General features: G+C 32.8%; 2 protein-coding genes and 1 long non-coding RNA gene across 3 annotated transcripts; 1 reads left to right on the top strand and 2 right to left on the bottom strand.

Moving 5' to 3' along the window:
• Positions 1 to 1609: 1609 nt before the first annotated feature.
• LOC123691377 (tissue alpha-L-fucosidase) lies at positions 1610 to 4751 on the bottom strand. Its single transcript, XM_045635731.1, has 7 exons — positions 4625 to 4751; positions 3955 to 4202; positions 3706 to 3844; positions 3059 to 3525; positions 2778 to 2918; positions 2172 to 2530; positions 1610 to 1789 (listed from the first exon to the last, which is right to left on the bottom strand). Exons 2-7 carry the CDS (start codon positions 4199 to 4201, stop codon positions 1694 to 1696), a joined length of 1449 nt encoding a protein of 482 aa, XP_045491687.1. The 5' UTR covers position 4202; positions 4625 to 4751; the 3' UTR covers positions 1610 to 1693.
• A 1165-nt stretch (positions 4752 to 5916) lies between these two features.
• LOC123691423 lies at positions 5917 to 7321 on the top strand. Its single transcript, XR_006751396.1, has 2 exons — positions 5917 to 6135; positions 6410 to 7321. It is a non-coding gene; the product is annotated as an uncharacterized LOC123691423 (long non-coding RNA).
• An 8162-nt stretch (positions 7322 to 15483) lies between these two features.
• Positions 15484 to 17045, bottom strand: LOC123691115. Its single transcript, XM_045635354.1, has 2 exons — positions 16564 to 17045; positions 15484 to 16339 (listed from the first exon to the last, which is right to left on the bottom strand). The coding sequence occupies exons 1-2, from the start codon at positions 16888 to 16890 to the stop codon at positions 15860 to 15862; spliced, it is 807 nt and encodes a 268-aa protein (XP_045491310.1). The 5' UTR covers positions 16891 to 17045; the 3' UTR covers positions 15484 to 15859.
• Positions 17046 to 17132: the final 87 nt, after the last annotated feature.

The following is a 17132-nucleotide window of genomic DNA, read 5'->3' as shown; positions in this document are numbered from 1 at the left end:
CACTATCGTCAGTATATAAACATATTTAAGAGTTATTGCACATATTTGTTTACCAGATTCACATAATAAAAGTTAATTTTATGAATTAAAAAAATTAATTTCGTTAAAAAAACTGGGAATGAATTAAATGCATAATTTCTTTACAAAACTTAATTTCTATATAACTTTGAATGAATTCTTACTTCATCTCGATTCAACTGGCAATTTATATTGGTATTTGGTTTGCAAAAAGAATGTAAATAAAACGAACCTATTTATTTTTGTTTTGAAAAATAATTATTATCAATAGAGGCTTGAGGTATCTATATGTATATGGTAACTAATAACTTTTCAGATTCTGGTAAACAAAATAAATAATTAATGGCACTTTAAAATCATCATTTCATTTAACAAATTAAATAAAGATAATATAATATGTAGTAGAGCAGTGGTGGCTCAGTGGTGAGACCTCGGACTTCGAATCGATAAGTCCGTGGTTCGAGACCAGGCGAGCGCGCAGGAAATAAATTGATTTTTCAATTTATCTGCGCATGTTGTAACATCACCACTGCTCGAACGGTGAAGGAAAACATCGTGAGGAAACCGCCATGTCGAAGAATTAAAAAGTTCGACGACATGTGTCATCCGCCAACCCGCACTTGGCCAGCGTGGTGGATTATGGCCTGTACCCTCATAGGAGGCCCGTGTCCCAGCAGTGGGAACGTATATGGGCTGATGATGATGATGAATATGTAGTACTATTCAATCAGGTGTTCCGAACAATAATTTAGTGGGTTTCTCATTTAAAATGGTGCTTGAAAATGCTTTGATTAATTATTATTCAACTAGAGCAATAATTATATTTGCTAGTGTTAGAAGCACACTATATTTTTATAGTAGCAAAGTACATTTATTTTTATATATGCTTTGATACAACGATATTGGAAGCCTGTGAGAGTAGAAATATTGTAATTAAATTAATAAATTGTAAAGAAAATGCAATATGTAATGCTAAGTGCGCTATTATGTTAATGATTTCGTATGTTTCATTTAGGTTGTGTACGCTTAACTATTGTCTGATGTTTCATTGATATATTGTGTAAGTCTACCCTTGTATAAGTTGTTTTTATACTATACACTTCACTGTTATAATGTTACTCTTTATCTTTCAATTATAATCTGGTGCAATATATACTTGTTTTTATTTTACAACCCTATCATACATTCCAATCCTATTTTTTCTGTCCACATGCAATATTGAATTTGATATTTTTAATTTATATTATTTTTTTAAAAATATGGGTGGTATTAAAAAGTACACTAGAGACTACAGACTGAACCGAAAGTTATATGCTTTAGAAAATAAGTTGTGTCTTACGACTCTGGGATCTTGGACTATTATGGAAAAATTAGGTTCTGATTACATGCCAATAAATAACTGAAATATCTATGGTTTTGATTGTGGTTTTGATATTGCATGTAAAACAATAATTATTACGAATTAAAATTTTACTAATGCCTATGCTATATGGCACTAATGTAGTAATGCCTGATTTCAATAGGTTTTTGAAAAATATTAATGTCCATATTGGAGCCATTGAAGGAAAAGATAAGAAATAAAACACAAGTATAATATTTTAATAATTTTATTCAGATAAAGTTACAATTACATCACTACACCATAAACTAAAACTTTCTTGTACCAACTAGCAATTTATTTAAAGGACAACTTGAGTGACCATGCGTCGTTTGACTTCACTGTGGCTTTGTCTGGCAGCTCTATGAGTCCAACACCAGATGAGAGTTTCCACTGAAATTGAAAGATGAAAACATTAATATACAGCATCAGTAATCATTTTCAATCAAACTAGAAAAATCCTTTTATTACAATTATATATTAGTTGGGTATGTTAGCTAGGAATGTGAAGTTAAATATAAATATTAAAGAATTATATGTGTGATATACTGTTTTATTCTTATTAACTGTTACAAGTGTTGGTGTTTTATTTGTTGAACTGCGACTCATCAAATATCGTTCAAATATTTTAGCTTGAAAACAGAAAATAGACTTATTACATTTATGTTTATTAAGTATCACTAATCATCTTATAATCGCAGTTCAATGCCACCTAGCAAACCTTTCAATAACACTGCAAACACGAAACTTATCAAGCACTCAACCTTAAACTTACATGCAATACTTCATCGTTGCCCAGCAGAGTGACTCTATAAGTGCCTCTCCGCAGATAAGTCGCTAAATCCTTGACTTTAAGGACATTATCCTTTGGCCAAGAGAAAAACGTCGCATATATAGATATTACTGTATCAGATTGGCTTGGAATAGCCGTGGGATTAGCACCATTGTACTCATTTTTAGTACAAGTGTACCAAACTTCACTGTTCAAGCTATCGTTTTGGTGCACCCATGGTGATGTTTCATAGATCGCTTCACCATTTATTTGCAGCCAATCGCCAAGTGCTAATAGCCGCTCTTGGAATATTGGCACGATTGTACCTTCTTTGGTTGGTCCTACGTTTATTAGCACATTTCCTGAAAGGAATGAAGGAATATGAATTAATTTTACTAAAGAAGAACAATTCTATAAAATACTAAAAGAAGCCTGAGCAATTTTTCAAATTCATATATTTTTCATAAGTATAAACGTTAGCAATTAAAATTGAAAGTTATTAGTTAAGGAAAATTAATAAAAACCAAGACTGCACAACATAACTAACATAGCACTATGTTAAGTGTTAAAATACATAAATTATAACATGAAAATAAAATATTACTGTACCTCCACAGCTAACAGTTGATACCACTTCTTTGAGCAGTTCTTTAAAAGTGAGTATTTCGGACAGTTTCATGTCACGCCTGTAGCCCCACGACTTTGAATCCACCGTAAAAGCATTTTCCCATTTGTGTGATTGAAGTTTTCCTGAAAAAGATATAGAAAATTGCTACTTTTCTTTCTTTAATATAGAAGATTTACAGCAATTGTTTTTACAACTAATATATATAATAATACACTAATAAATAAACAGTATATACAGGCATTGTTTCCTAATCCAAACTTACCTGGATTATATCTATCAGCACAATTGTAAAAGTCGCCATGATGGCACGGTATACCAATACCCCATCTATCATTCACAACAATCTCATCCTTCACTGGACTATCATTATACAGCCATGCTATCAAGTCTGTTGAATTCCAGTAGGCATCTAAAGCTTCCCAATCACCATCTGACCATAGAACCGAGGGCTGGTAATCATTTATCAACTGCTTAATATCTGGCCAGAGCTTAGTAGTTGGATAGTTCTTCTTCAAGAAGAGAGATCGCTTGTCTTCTAAATAAATTGGATTATACCACTCATATAAAGAATGATAAACACCAAACTTCATTCCTTGTTTTCTTACAGCTTGTGCTAAATCACCTACAAGGTCCCTTTTCGGCCCGACATCTACTGAATTCCAACTGAATGATCTTCTTGAGGGGAAGAGAGTAAATCCTTCATGATGTTTACTTGTGAGAACAATATATCTGCAAAGAATGTTTTATAAATAGTTTTGGTTATACTAAAGTTATTGTTGCATGATTTGTTAATCCAATTAATTGACCAATGAGGTTGAGGTTCAATATTTATTTCATTATTGTTTTATAGCATTTAAAAATTAAATGCATATAATAGAAACGGTACAATTAAAATTAAGAAAAAATTACTTAGCGCCAGCTTTTTTAAATAGAGTTGCCCAGTCATTTGGTTCAAAAAATTCAGCTTTGAACATGGGAGCAAACTCTTGATAGGTAAATCCAGGTGGGTAATTCTTGTTCATAAAGTCAATGTATTTCTTATTGCCACCTGAAATTAAAGGAAATTAAACAGTTTCAAGTTTTATACTTACATATTATGACAAAATTCTAATATAACGACGTAAGTACCTAAAAATAAATTTGAGTTGATCTACTTACCAACCCAATTGGTCCAAAACCATTCTGATCCAAAACTCGGTACGGAGTACACACCCCAATGGAGAAATATTCCAATTTTCGCTTTATCATACCATTCTGGCAAAGGTCGTCTATCCAAATCCTTCCATGAGGGTGAATAGCGATCGAATGTAGCTTCAATAGTTTTCACATCATTATCATTACCATGCCCATTTATTGAAGCTGTCGTCATGCTTATAACAGCTAACCAGATTATTATTTTCTCCATTCTATAATTTAATAAATAAATTTAAATTTAGTCAATGATTTGTTTACATATTTGATATTACCGGCCGCGAGGTCGTTGACTTTTTTAAAAACGTAAACAAATAATTATTTTTGATGGCAATCAGCTGATACACGGATAGATAACAATAATATGTGAAACGTCTATTATCGCCACAGAATATTTATGCTCAAAAAATAATTTTTGTAATGATGTACTTATAATCTCCATTTCACACTGTGATTTCACAGTTCAAATTTAATTTTAATTAGGTACCTACCGACTACTACTACACTGTGTAGAAAAAGTCCGGTAATGAAAATGGAACCTTACTGAGTAGGTAGGTAGGTACTTGGTTCAATTATTCAGTTTCAGAATTGAATCATTTAAAACCTTAAAACAAAAAGAAATTACCTAGACACTCACTTAATTTAATTATGTGCCACCGAGAGGTCAAAGCTTAGAAAATTTATTTTGCTGACATACCTATTATTAAAATATAGAGATATAGACCGTACTAGTAACAATATTCCGCAAAAGTGTGTGATATATTCAAGATACGAGCTACTACTAAAAGTAAACTATTTGTAGCTGTGATTATATTTGCGGTTAATTATCTATTAAAATAATGTTAACACATAGCCAAGTGTTATCTACACTAATATTATAAAGAGGAAAACTTTGTTTGTTTGATTGTAATGAATAGGCTCATAAACTACTGGACCGATTTTAAAAATTCTTTCACCATTCGAAAGCTACATTATCCACGATGAATATAGGATAGGTTTTAACCCGGAAATTCCACGGGAATGGGAACTATGCGAGTTTTTCTTTGAAATCGCGGGCGGAGCCGCCAGCGGAAAGCTAGTAAAGTATAAACTTATGATAAGAATGAGGTCAATATAATACAATAAAGAACAATTAATAAATTGAAGTGTTTCAAATAACAAACATTCTTCAATGTTTATTATCAAGTATACAATAAGGTAGAATAAGGTAGTTACTATAATTTTTTTTTTTTGTATTTGGTTCCAATTTATATTTTATTATTACATCGTGATCGTTTTGGTGTTAAACATTGGTCTGGATAGCTTAGAATACATAATCTATACTAATATTATAAAGCTGAAGAGTTTGTTTGTTTGTTTGAACTTTGAACGCGCTAATCTCGGGAACTACTGGTCCGATTTGAAAAATTATTTCGGTGTTAGATAGCTCATTTATCGAGGAAGGCTATAGGCTATATACCATCACGCTACGACCAACAGGAGAGGAGCCACGGGGGTGAAACCGCGCGGAGCGGCTAGTATATCGTCGGCTAAAGTGTCAAACCTCTTAACTCCATCAGATCAAATTTTACAGGAGATACAAAAAACTTAACCACGAAAAATTTTGCATGAAGGTTTGTTTTGATTTTATACATTCATACTTATAAATTGAAAAGAAATATTATTTCAATAAAAAAAATTATAAAAATTCGCGGCATGTGTGTTAAAATGGAGTTACGAGATTTGCCTGTATAAATAATTGTATAATTGGGGAAATACGAGTTTTGCTACAAGAAATACTCAAATATTATTATAATGTATTTATTTATTTAAAAGAAATCAAATAAACAATTGAGATAATCAGTTAACAATTGAGGTAATTTATCCTTAATTCTAGAATTTGGTATGACTAGGAAAACAAACTTAACATTTTGCATCTTAACCCTTAAATTGATTTCGTCCGTTTTAAAAGACATAGTATTTACACACATGCTGGCGCTGTTATGGCAGACCTAAGCTTCGCTAATCGGTATATTGGGAAGAGACTAGCTATGTCCTTCGCGTACATGCAGGTTTTTTTACCAAAGCCATGTACAGTCGCGAATGGTGACCATTTGAAAATTGCAAAAAACGGATCTCTTGACTCTTTTGATAAAATTGATAATATCTGTAAGTATTTTGGCTATTTTGCTTATAATGTTATATTATTAGTTAGAATACGATTGTAAGTATAGTATTTTGACATAATTTTGACATATTTTACAATATTTGGTATACAAATATTCGTTTATATACGATGTCCCATAAAACGGACGTTGACAACTTGGAGTATATACTAGGGTATTCTTCACATGTCCTATGTAACGGACGTTGCCAATAAGGCCCTCCATTTTCAACGGAATAATTTTGATATATTTTTCTCTATTTTTATTATATTTTACAGGAGCATGACTTGGCAATCAATAAAAAATTCCCTCACTACCTCTGGCGGAAGCTGAAGAGTCTGGCGTTGAGTTGAGATGTCGATTTCGAAGGAAATGTAGACCTACAGGAGTGATTTCACTATGATAACAGTGTCAATCATTTACCCCCAGCACCATACCTTCGGAATTATACGACATATTGATTTGAGACACAATGAAGATTCAAAAAGTCAGAATTTTTACCATCAACAAAATATTATTGCTGCAGAATTACAGCCATTACATGAGGTGTGAGATGAATCTTCCCTACTTCTCAGTAGTTCTTCAGCCACAGCATCATGTTACTTACCAGAAATACCACCCAATGTTTGAAAATTTAAATAATATAATACCTTACAAATTAAAAAACAGGCAGACAATGGATATAATATATGCCAAAGAATCCAAAAAAAGCGATTTAAATTTCCTGTTCGTTTTGGTACTTCAGGCATGGTATACGACTTCTTTGCATACGATGAAGCAAACACATTTCAAACTGTACAATTTAGTGAATGGGAAGAGGACTTTCTTGGTGTATTAGATAAGTTCTCAGGCTATGTAATACTATTTCTATTCCAATTCTTAGCATATTCTTAGGCTGTGATTTTTAGTACTGTCGTTTTTTAAAATCCATTATTTTTAACGATATCGTTAAAGTTTTAACCAACATTTTAAGACAGACGTTTGAAAAGCTTATTCTAGATCCTCCATAATTATAATTTGATAATAATTTTGAATTACAGAGTTGAAAATGTGCATTGTAGTCATGTACCACGGTTGCAGGAATAATGTACAATGTCCGTTATATGTGACGGTTCGAACATGTACATATAATTGGCAATGTCCGTTTTATGTGACATAGTGAAAACAATAGAAAAAATTAAAATTTTTAATTTTTTTTTTCATTTTCCTCTTTTCTATCCTAATTCCAATACGTCCTCCAAATTTGGACATTATAAACACAAGTTATCTAGGGGTGACAATTTAAGGGTTAATGCTTATCCTTATGTATAGAATCTGGTGCGACCAGACAAGGCAGACTTTTTACTTAACTAGAAACATTGCGGAAAATTTTCATAAGATATGAAAATCTTTTTAAATTATGTATAACTATATTTTAAAGATAAATAACACTTTTGTATTTATCAAATGAGGTTATCAATAGAGAGTTTCTTATAACCTATAGTTAATCAGTCTTGTTATTAATTGTACTTATTTTGACTCAATATAAAAAAAACCGGACAAATGCCAGTCAAACTCGCCCACCAAAATCATTAGGTACCTTAAACAAAAATCTGTTATTACTTAGTAACTAAAAAATCTATTCATAAGGAATAGCATCATAAAATGGATGGTAATCTGCTTCCATAATAATTTTTAATTGTTGAAGGTGTTCAAATTTAGACTTCTTAATTTTCAATCTTTCAGAATAGAGTGTTGGCAGGTCTTGCATGCTCACTGGATCAGTCAGCTTTGCTCTTGTTGGTAGCGGATTTTCGTCGAATTCTTCAGTAAATCCCAGACGGTACAAAATTTTACCGTCCGGCAAATATGTCAACTGCCTCAAGTCCGTCACAACAGGATCCCCTACCTTTCTTCCTGGTCTAATAGTTTTATAGGTTTTCAATGTATCAAATTTTTTGAAAAATGTATGCTCCAAATATTCTACATAATAAGGCTTTTTATTACAGGCTGTTTTAGCAATGTTGACATAGTCAGCTGGAATATTTATTTTCTTATTCCTGACCTGCCTCTCAATAACAGAATGCATGGAATCCGCCTCCATTTGTGTATGCCCCTTCTCTAAAATTTTTTGCACAATTTTTATTTTCTTTAGGACAGCAAAGTTGAGAAGGGCATTTGACAACGTGACATTTCTATTTTGATATGTGCAGCCGTCGCTGTATATAATAATTTCTGCACCCTCTGTCAAATTATGCTTCTGAGTAAACAGCTCCATCATTCTTATGATGACTGATGAAAAATCATTGGCTGTTAATGATCCTTCCGTTTCGTTCCAGAAGAAACAGTAACCCTCTAATCGTTTTGTATCGTAAACTGTAAAGTTGTGTACAATCAATTTAGTTTTGTAGTACAAGGCTGAAGCATTGGATTTCGGGCACAGCAAAACAGATTGTAAGTCCATAGTTAGAACTTCTTTGCCACTTTTTTTATCGGCTTCTTTTTCTGCTCGTGCAGCATTTTTCATTTTAATATGGTTGTTGTATTTTTCCTCCGAAACGTTTTTACATTTATGAGCTTCACAAAGGTCGCAAAGGTCTTTTTTCGGTCTGAACAATGATAAATTCATGTCATTAAATACTTTTGATAAAGTTGTAATCGAAACGGGGTCATATCCATTTTCTTTGGCAAAGACATCATTGTATTCTTGTAACAATTGAGTTTTTCTTTCCCAAATAGGCTCCAAATACAATTTAGATGACTGTGATCTACAATAATGGCTTTCAAGCTTCGGCAAAGAATTGAAAAACTTTTTGACCTTCTCTTCTTTCTTTGATTCATCGTGTTGTTGTCGTGTCCCGGTTTGTGTCTCAGTTTCATTTCTCCTGGTTTCATTTTCTATGTCTTGTCTAGTCCAGTTTAGTAACATCCACTCTCCGATATCCAAGGTATTTAGAAACATAGTTTTACAAACTCTTATTTTGATGGTGTCTACTTCCAGGTAAAGTTCAAGTGTCTGTTTTCTCCTCGAGTTTTCTTTTTCTGTCCTTTTTCTCTCAGTCGGTTTTACTATTGTTAACGTTTTAACATACATTTTCTTCTCTTTCCATGACATACAACTCCAAAAATTTTTGAAAATCATGTTTCTCTTCTCTTCAGTAATACTCGAACATTTGAATTTAGATTCCAGGCTACTTAGTTTACAATTGCACCTAGATTTTAAAGCTTTTTCCTTTTTGATTTTATCGTAAACCCATGAATCTTCTTCTTTTTTCTTCCCGTAGTATTGCATACCCCTTTCTCGTAATTTTTTAGCAGTGCTTCTCTTCCAGTTATTTTTGTCACTTTTCTTAGATCTCTTACGTTTTGGAGTGTCATCTGACTCTTTCGGTTCTCTAACAATAGGTTCATCCAAATTTTCTATTTCGTCAAAATTGTCTGTGGTTCGCTTATTTGTTGGTAAAGGTATTACATAATTGATGTCGCCGCCTTCATAGTTACTCTCATCCATACAAATAGAAGACGTTAATAAAAGACTCGGTGAAGATCTGTTACTGTCCAACTCATTTTCAGTTGTATTCGAGGATCCGATACATTCAATTTCTTGAGGATCTGCAGAAACTGGCATAACAGTTATTAATGACAAGGATTGCGCATCGATTTCTTTTTAACCGACTTCAAAAAAAAGGAGGAGGTTATCAATTCGGCCGGTATATTTTTTTTTTTTTTTTTTTTATGTATGTACACCGATTACTCCGAGGTTTCTGAACCGATTTACGTGATTCTTTTTTTGTTCGATGCGGGATGGTGTCGAATTGGTCCCATAAAAATTTTATTCGGCTAGGCCCAGTAGTTTTTATTTTATGAGCATTTTTGTCTGTACTCGATGACTTAATTGGAATGTAGCAAGTAACTTTGATTCACTTCCCGGTAACCGATTGAGCTGAAATTTTGTATACGTATGTAAATTGGATAGCGATGAAACATTATCATGACATAGAGCTGATTTGATGATGGAATCGGAAGGTGGCCATAGGAACTCAGTAATATATTGACTCAACTTTATCGAGTTTGGGCTCGTTTGATTCGTGTTGAAAATTACACTAAAAAGTATTAAATAAAATTAACTGCGTTAAAAACAACCGACTTCAAAAACGGAAAAGTAAAAAATAAAAAAGATTTGATATTATTAATTACTACATATTATTTAGATGTGCTATTTATTAAATAGGTTTGAAGTCGGTGCCAAACACTAAGCACTTAGTATTAAGCCCGTGCACCGACATCAAACCTATTTAATAAATAGCACATCTAAATAAGATGTAGTAATTTATAATATCAAATCTTTTTTATTTTTTACTTTTCCGTTTTTGAAGTCGGTTGTTTTTAACGCAGTTAATTTTATTCTGGTAAACTAATCGGTTTAGCATTCGTAAAGACAAACGTCTTTTTGCTGTTGAAATCATTTTCAGAAGGTGTAGGTGTTAAAATGTTGATTACATCTAAACAATCATTTGAAATAGTCATCGATTTGTCACTGTGTAGTATAACATGCCTTGGATTTATAAATGTAGTCGTTTTTACATTACTACTTTTTATTTCAGTCGATTTAGACGTACTGTCGGCAGAAGGTTTTAAGAAAGTATCATCAAAAGGTGCGTGGAACTCAGCTTGAAATGTTATTTGTGTAGCGTGAGGAGAAATTGCATTTTGACTACATGATGGTAACGGCGAAGCTGGTGCAACGGGTTCATTACTCTCAAAATTTTCCCGAATCTCTTTGTCGGACGTAACTTGTTCTTCATTTTCAATAACAAGCGATCCATCAGATTGGTTGACTGTGCAATCGTAAATATCGTATCCTTCATTTTTTAAATTTACAAACATTTTTTTTATTCTTAGTTTTTGTCGAGGATCCATGGTAAAAAAACTGTTACTATGATGGCCTGAAACAAAACAAAATGATTTGAAAAAGTTTAGAAAACCTCGTAACGTAACTTCTGGGTTAATAAATAATAAGAAAGTTTTTTAGAAAACCTCTTATCTCCACTATAAACGAAAACTAGCAAAGTTAGTAATAATAATACAAGTTCAATACAATTGTCACAAAGTCACAAGGATAACAATGCCATGGATACAATGCCTTCCTGAAAACAAAAATGAGAACCTTATCAATACAATCAATCAGCTGGGTCAAATAATAAATTGTCCAATTCAAGAGAAGGATATATTTCATTGCTCACGTGTGGCCAAAATCAATACATCCAGTACTCGTCCGCGTTCTGTAGTGGTGCAACTTGCCTCAACCAGGCTCCGTGATCAAATTCTTGCTGCAGTAATTAAATTTAACCAAAACAACCCTCAAGAGAAACTTAATTCTGCTCATCTGGGATACTCCGCGAAGAAATCGCCAGTCTACGTTGTGGAACATCTATCCCCAGCAAACAAGGTTTTGCATGCAGCTACAAGAATCAAGGCCAAGGAAATAGGCTATAAGTTTGTCTGGATAAGAAACGGTAAAATTTTTGTTAGGAAAAGCGAAGGCACTGAATATGTGGTAATTAAGAACAAGAACAGTCTAAGTAAATTAAAATAGATTAAAAATATTAAAACGTTATCTCTTTAGCATGCGTAAGACACTCTTGTTTCATTAACATTCAATAGTTTAAGTATTTATTATCAAAATTGTAGAGGTCTCAGAACTAAAACAAATTCTTTTTACTGCAATCTATGCTGCATAAATTATGACATAATTATACTAACTGAAACCTGGCTTAATAGTGGAGTTCTTAGCAGTGAGCTTTTTGATGATCGGTATGTGGTCTATCGTCGAGATAGGGATTCTTCTGGCTTTCACCACACTAAAGATGGTGGTGGGGTATTAATCGCTGTATTAAGAAAATTCAACTCCAATCGTGTTGAAATATGGCAAAGTAAATGTGAAGATCTATGGATAACTATAGATTTGCCAACCTACACGATGAACAAACTAATTTTCTGTGCAGTTTATCTCCCTCCCCCTGTTTGTTTACCTCTTATAGAGCATTTCATTGATAATTGCAATAAAGTTATAGAATCAACTGATATCCCCTTGTGTATAATAGGTGACTTTAATCTAGGAAAAATTAACTGGACTTCTGATTGTGCAAGCGATTCTATTCCTAAAATTTATCAAACCTTCTTGGACTTTCTGAATGTCAACATATTAAATCAATATAATAACATCAAAAACATTTCCGATCGTATATTAGACCTTGTTTTATCGTCGCTACGCACCTTATCAGTTACTGAATCCGATTATTTCTTAACAACAATAGATCCATTGCACCCTCCTCTCATTATAAATATGTCACTGACTAAAGAAATTAAGCTTCCTTACAATAATCTGGCCAAAAGAAGAAACTATCATAAAGCCGATTATGACAAAATCGTAGAGAGATTATATGATATAGACTGGGCTAGTCTCTTTGAGGAACGTGATGTAGATAGTATGCTTCAGATTTTTTATGAAATTTTACACAGTTTGATAAATCAATTTGTACCGTACCGTAAATCATTAGCCAGCCAGTATCCGCCTTGGTTTAATAAAGCACTAATACGATCATTAAAAGAAAAAAACAAATTAAGACTACGATATAAATCTTATAAAAATCCTATGGATAAAATAGAATTGAATTTGATATCTAAAAGATGTCAAAACCTGGCAAAGGATCTATACAATAGTTATATGAATAATATTGAAGCGGAAATAACCAAAAATCCAAAAATATTTTGGACACACATCAAGGCCAAGCGTGGTGGATCTAGCGCATATCCCTTAACTATGACTGACGGAGATACTACCTCATCCGATGGTTCAACTATATGTAACCTGTTTGCGTCTTATTTTTCTTCTGTATACACACCCAAAGGCGAGGATTCCTCGAGCAATGATTTGTCCTCTCTCAGCTTTATCAATGTAGGTGGTCAGTGTCTTACAGGTCCAACATTGGATAAGGATTGTGTTTTGAAAACTTTAAAATCTTTGAACGTTAATAAGGGAGCGGGTCCTGATGGTATCCCTCCTCTATTTATTTCTTCTACTGCTTCGGCTTTGGCTACTCCATTAGTAATGATTTATAACAAATCTCTAATTTCAGGTTCCTTTCCACAGGAATGGAAAAAAGCCAATGTTGTGCCTGTTCACAAATCTGATAAAAAAAATGTTATCTCAAATTATAGACCGATTTCGATCCTCTCTACATTTGCCAAGGTTTTTGAATCTTTAATCTGTCCTTTTATTCAACGACACTTCAGGCAATATCTGAGTGATCAACAACATGGCTTTATTCGTTCAAGATCTACAACAACAAATTTATTGTCCTTTACTGAATCGCTAGTGCAATGTGTTGATGAGAATAAGCAGTTCGATGTGATCTACACAGATTTTAGTAAAGCTTTTGACAAAATTTCCCATTCCATACTATTACAGAAACTTTCGGCTTATGGAGTTACTGGCTCGTTTTTACATTGGCTACAATCGTACTTAACAAACCGAGAATTTGTCGTTGTCGTAAATGGCTTTGCATCCGATGTCCATCATGTTACGTCTGGTGCTCCGCAAGGATCCCATTTAGCGCCAATCCTTTTCAACATTTATGTTAATGATTTGCCATGCTGTTTTTCTTTCTCAGAGGCTTTTCTGTATGCAGATGATCTTAAATTTGCCATAAAAATCGATAAACCAAGTGATACCGGTCTCCTACAGGAAGATCTAAATCGGCTTATTCAATGGTGTGCACTCAATAATATGCAGTTGAACCCAAAAAAATGTTACCATCTAAAATTTTCTAGAAAGAACTCTGTAGTGCAGTCAAAATATTATATTGGAAGCCATGTAGTGCAGGAAGTAGACACAATCAAGGACCTCGGTGTCCTGTTTGATAAATCAGTAACTTTTGTACCACATATTGAGAACGTAACGAAAAAAGCGTCCCAAATGCTTGGGTTCGTATTACGAAATACGAAAAATTTTAGTATGGGCCGAACAAAAATTATTTTATACAACTGCTTTGTACGAAGCAGCCTGGAATATTGTAGTTCCGTATGGAGACCCCACTATTCTACTCACATGCTAAGACTAGAAAGAGTACAAAAAAGATTTCTATGGCACTTAGCATTTTCTGTTGGGAAGCTTAGACAACTACCTTCATATAAGTCGCGTCTTAACTATTTTAAAATGCGTGCTTTGCATGTTAGATACAACATTATTGATGCTTCTTTCTTATTCAAACTTATAAGAAATAAAATTGACTGTCCCGGTTTGTTGAGTCAAATTAGATTTCGCGTGCCATATAGGTATCCCCGTAGCTGTATTACACCTTTTTACCCTCCATTACGAAGAACTGTTCTTGGTACTAATTCGCCACTTCTAAGAATGTTTAAAATTTTGAATGAGTGTAGTGATGTAACAGATATTAATTTTGATAGCCATAGATTGTTCCTGAATAAAATCTATGAACACTTTATTAATTTAATTTAAAATCATTGAGCTTATATTATATAATTCATTCATAATGTCATAATGTTAATCCAATTTAGATTATTAAGAAAATTATTTTTGAAATCTTTTTTTTTCTGTTTAAACTTAAGATGTATAGGTACTAACTGTATTGTAAGTGTTTGTTTTCATAACCGTTTTGTTTTTCTTTTCTTTTTTTTAGAAAAAAAAAAAAAAAAAAAAGATCTTGCATGTGGTGTTAGCCTTTAAGTAGCTGTTGCATTTATATAAGTTATTTTGTGTTATTGTTTCTGTATGTATGTGTTGATGTAAACAACTGTTGGCTGACCTTAATTAAATAAATAAATAAATAAATAATAGAACACTATTATGCATATAAAATAAGAATTGGGTACTTACTTGTTCGTAAATAACTTTGTTTTACACAAAATAAGAAAAAGAAATCACGTGCGTTCACTACTCCATATCGTGCAGTACTGAGCGGCGGGAAATACGAGGTTTGCTTTCAACAAAATGGCGGCCCGGAGATACGTGGTTTTCTATTTAGCATTTTAAATTGAAACGGCTTTAATAAAGGATATAAGGGCTTTGCTATCGTATCCGTTCAGAAATTAGTGACACAAATGTATAAAAATGTCATTTGAAAAAAAAAATGGAGTTACGAGGTTTGACACTTTAGCCGACGATATTATATAGCTTGCAACAAGCTTGCAACCATGCTTCTTTCTTGTATCAGTAATTCAAGTTTAAGTATGTTTGAAAATAAACTGTGGCACACCAATATATCGTTAATCTTGGTAATTTCAGGTCATAAATGCCAATGTCAATGCCATAAAATTTTGTCTTAGGGAAATGATGAGAATGAAAAAAAAATTAACAAATAAAACATAATTTATTTTGTTATACATAAGAGTATGAAGTCGTATTGTAACTTACACATAATGTATGAAACAACAAAATAATACAAATACAATTATTTATAACAACATAATCTTATACAAGGTAGTTTATGGCACAATATTTATAACTAACTTAATATAGTTATGTCTGTTAGGTCTAGTACATATTATATAGTATCTACATTAATATTTACAAATATTCACTATAATATTGTCCAATCACACATACAATACAATCGTTATAGTTATTTGCACTTTACAAAAGTTTAGTTCTTTTACAATATAATTCACTGTCTCATTCCATATTCATCACTTTTGTCCACTTCCACACTGGGAAGTGGTTGACAATGCTATTGTTCGTCAACCTTAAATGTAGAATAGTGACATGCACCACTAATAATAATCTCATTGATTGCTGAGGTAGGTGGAGCCTGTGATGTTATAGTACTTAAATTACTTATCACAGGAGTTGTATATATTTTCTCTGTGGTCATACTTGTTGTAGCGGCCTGCGATCCTGGTGTGTATAGGCACGGCTGCTCTCTCGGTTCACTGAACATATTCATTTTGACCTCAAATATGACATCTTGAATCTTTTTCTTAGCTACTAATAAGTTCTTTTCACCTTTTAAAGACCTCAATTCATTTGCTATGTATTCTCCAAAAACAGAGAATTCATCTCTTTTGTCAGGGATCAGTAAATCTGCTTTGTAGTCATGGTTATCGGTTCTTGCTATTTTTGTTGGCGGAGACAAATTGTCTAGCTTACATTCCCCTAATGTTGACTCATTGTTAGTTTGAACTGTGCTATTTGCTTCTGATAGTTCATCCTGAAATATATAAAATAGAAATATTATTTATAAGGCAATCCAAAATACATTGATGACTATTAGAATGAGGACTCATCAATAATTTTATTTTATATGTAGTTAATAAAAATATACGTAAAGTCTTAATTTTTATTTTAAATTATTGCTATAAGTTTCCATCTGCATTGACAAAATAAAAATTTGAGAACAGAACCAGAGATTCAAGCATTATTTCTGTTACTTACCGATTGTACGACTCTGTAGGGCTTATTTGAGTCCTTTAAAAAGTGTAAATAATCGTAAGCATACCAATTAGTGACGTATCTATCATTGGGATCTTCAGCATGAACAATAGCTTCCCTTGCCAATTCTCTGTTATACTGAGTGCGAAGGTGTTGTATTTTCTTCGTCACATCAAACGCCGATATTCCAAACACAGCGGCAATAGCGCGTAGTTCTTGTTTGCGCTTCTGTTTCTCACGTCTCGTATCACAGAGCGAGGGATTCCACAGTGCGGCATTTAATTGAAGCAAACCAATCAATCTCAATGTTTTCTCTCGTGACCATTCCATTCTATGTTAGTAAATAGTGTTCAGACAATAACATTGGATTTAACGTAAAAAGAACGATCAATCGTTAAACAATTTGTTAAACTACACGACGCGACGGGATGATCTCAAGTACCCAGTAAGCGGATTCGACGCCTCGATTTCGGATTCGATCGATTGATTAGTCGAGGCACATGACAGTTGACACTTGACAGAACGATTTATATGAAAACGTCAAAAGTTTTTTTTTTTTTTTTTAATAATTT

Source organism: Colias croceus, chromosome 4 (assembly GCF_905220415.1).
Source record: "Colias croceus chromosome 4, ilColCroc2.1".
NCBI lineage: Eukaryota > Metazoa > Arthropoda > Insecta > Lepidoptera > Pieridae > Colias > Colias croceus.
This window is presented reverse-complemented; position numbering and strand designations above follow the sequence as displayed.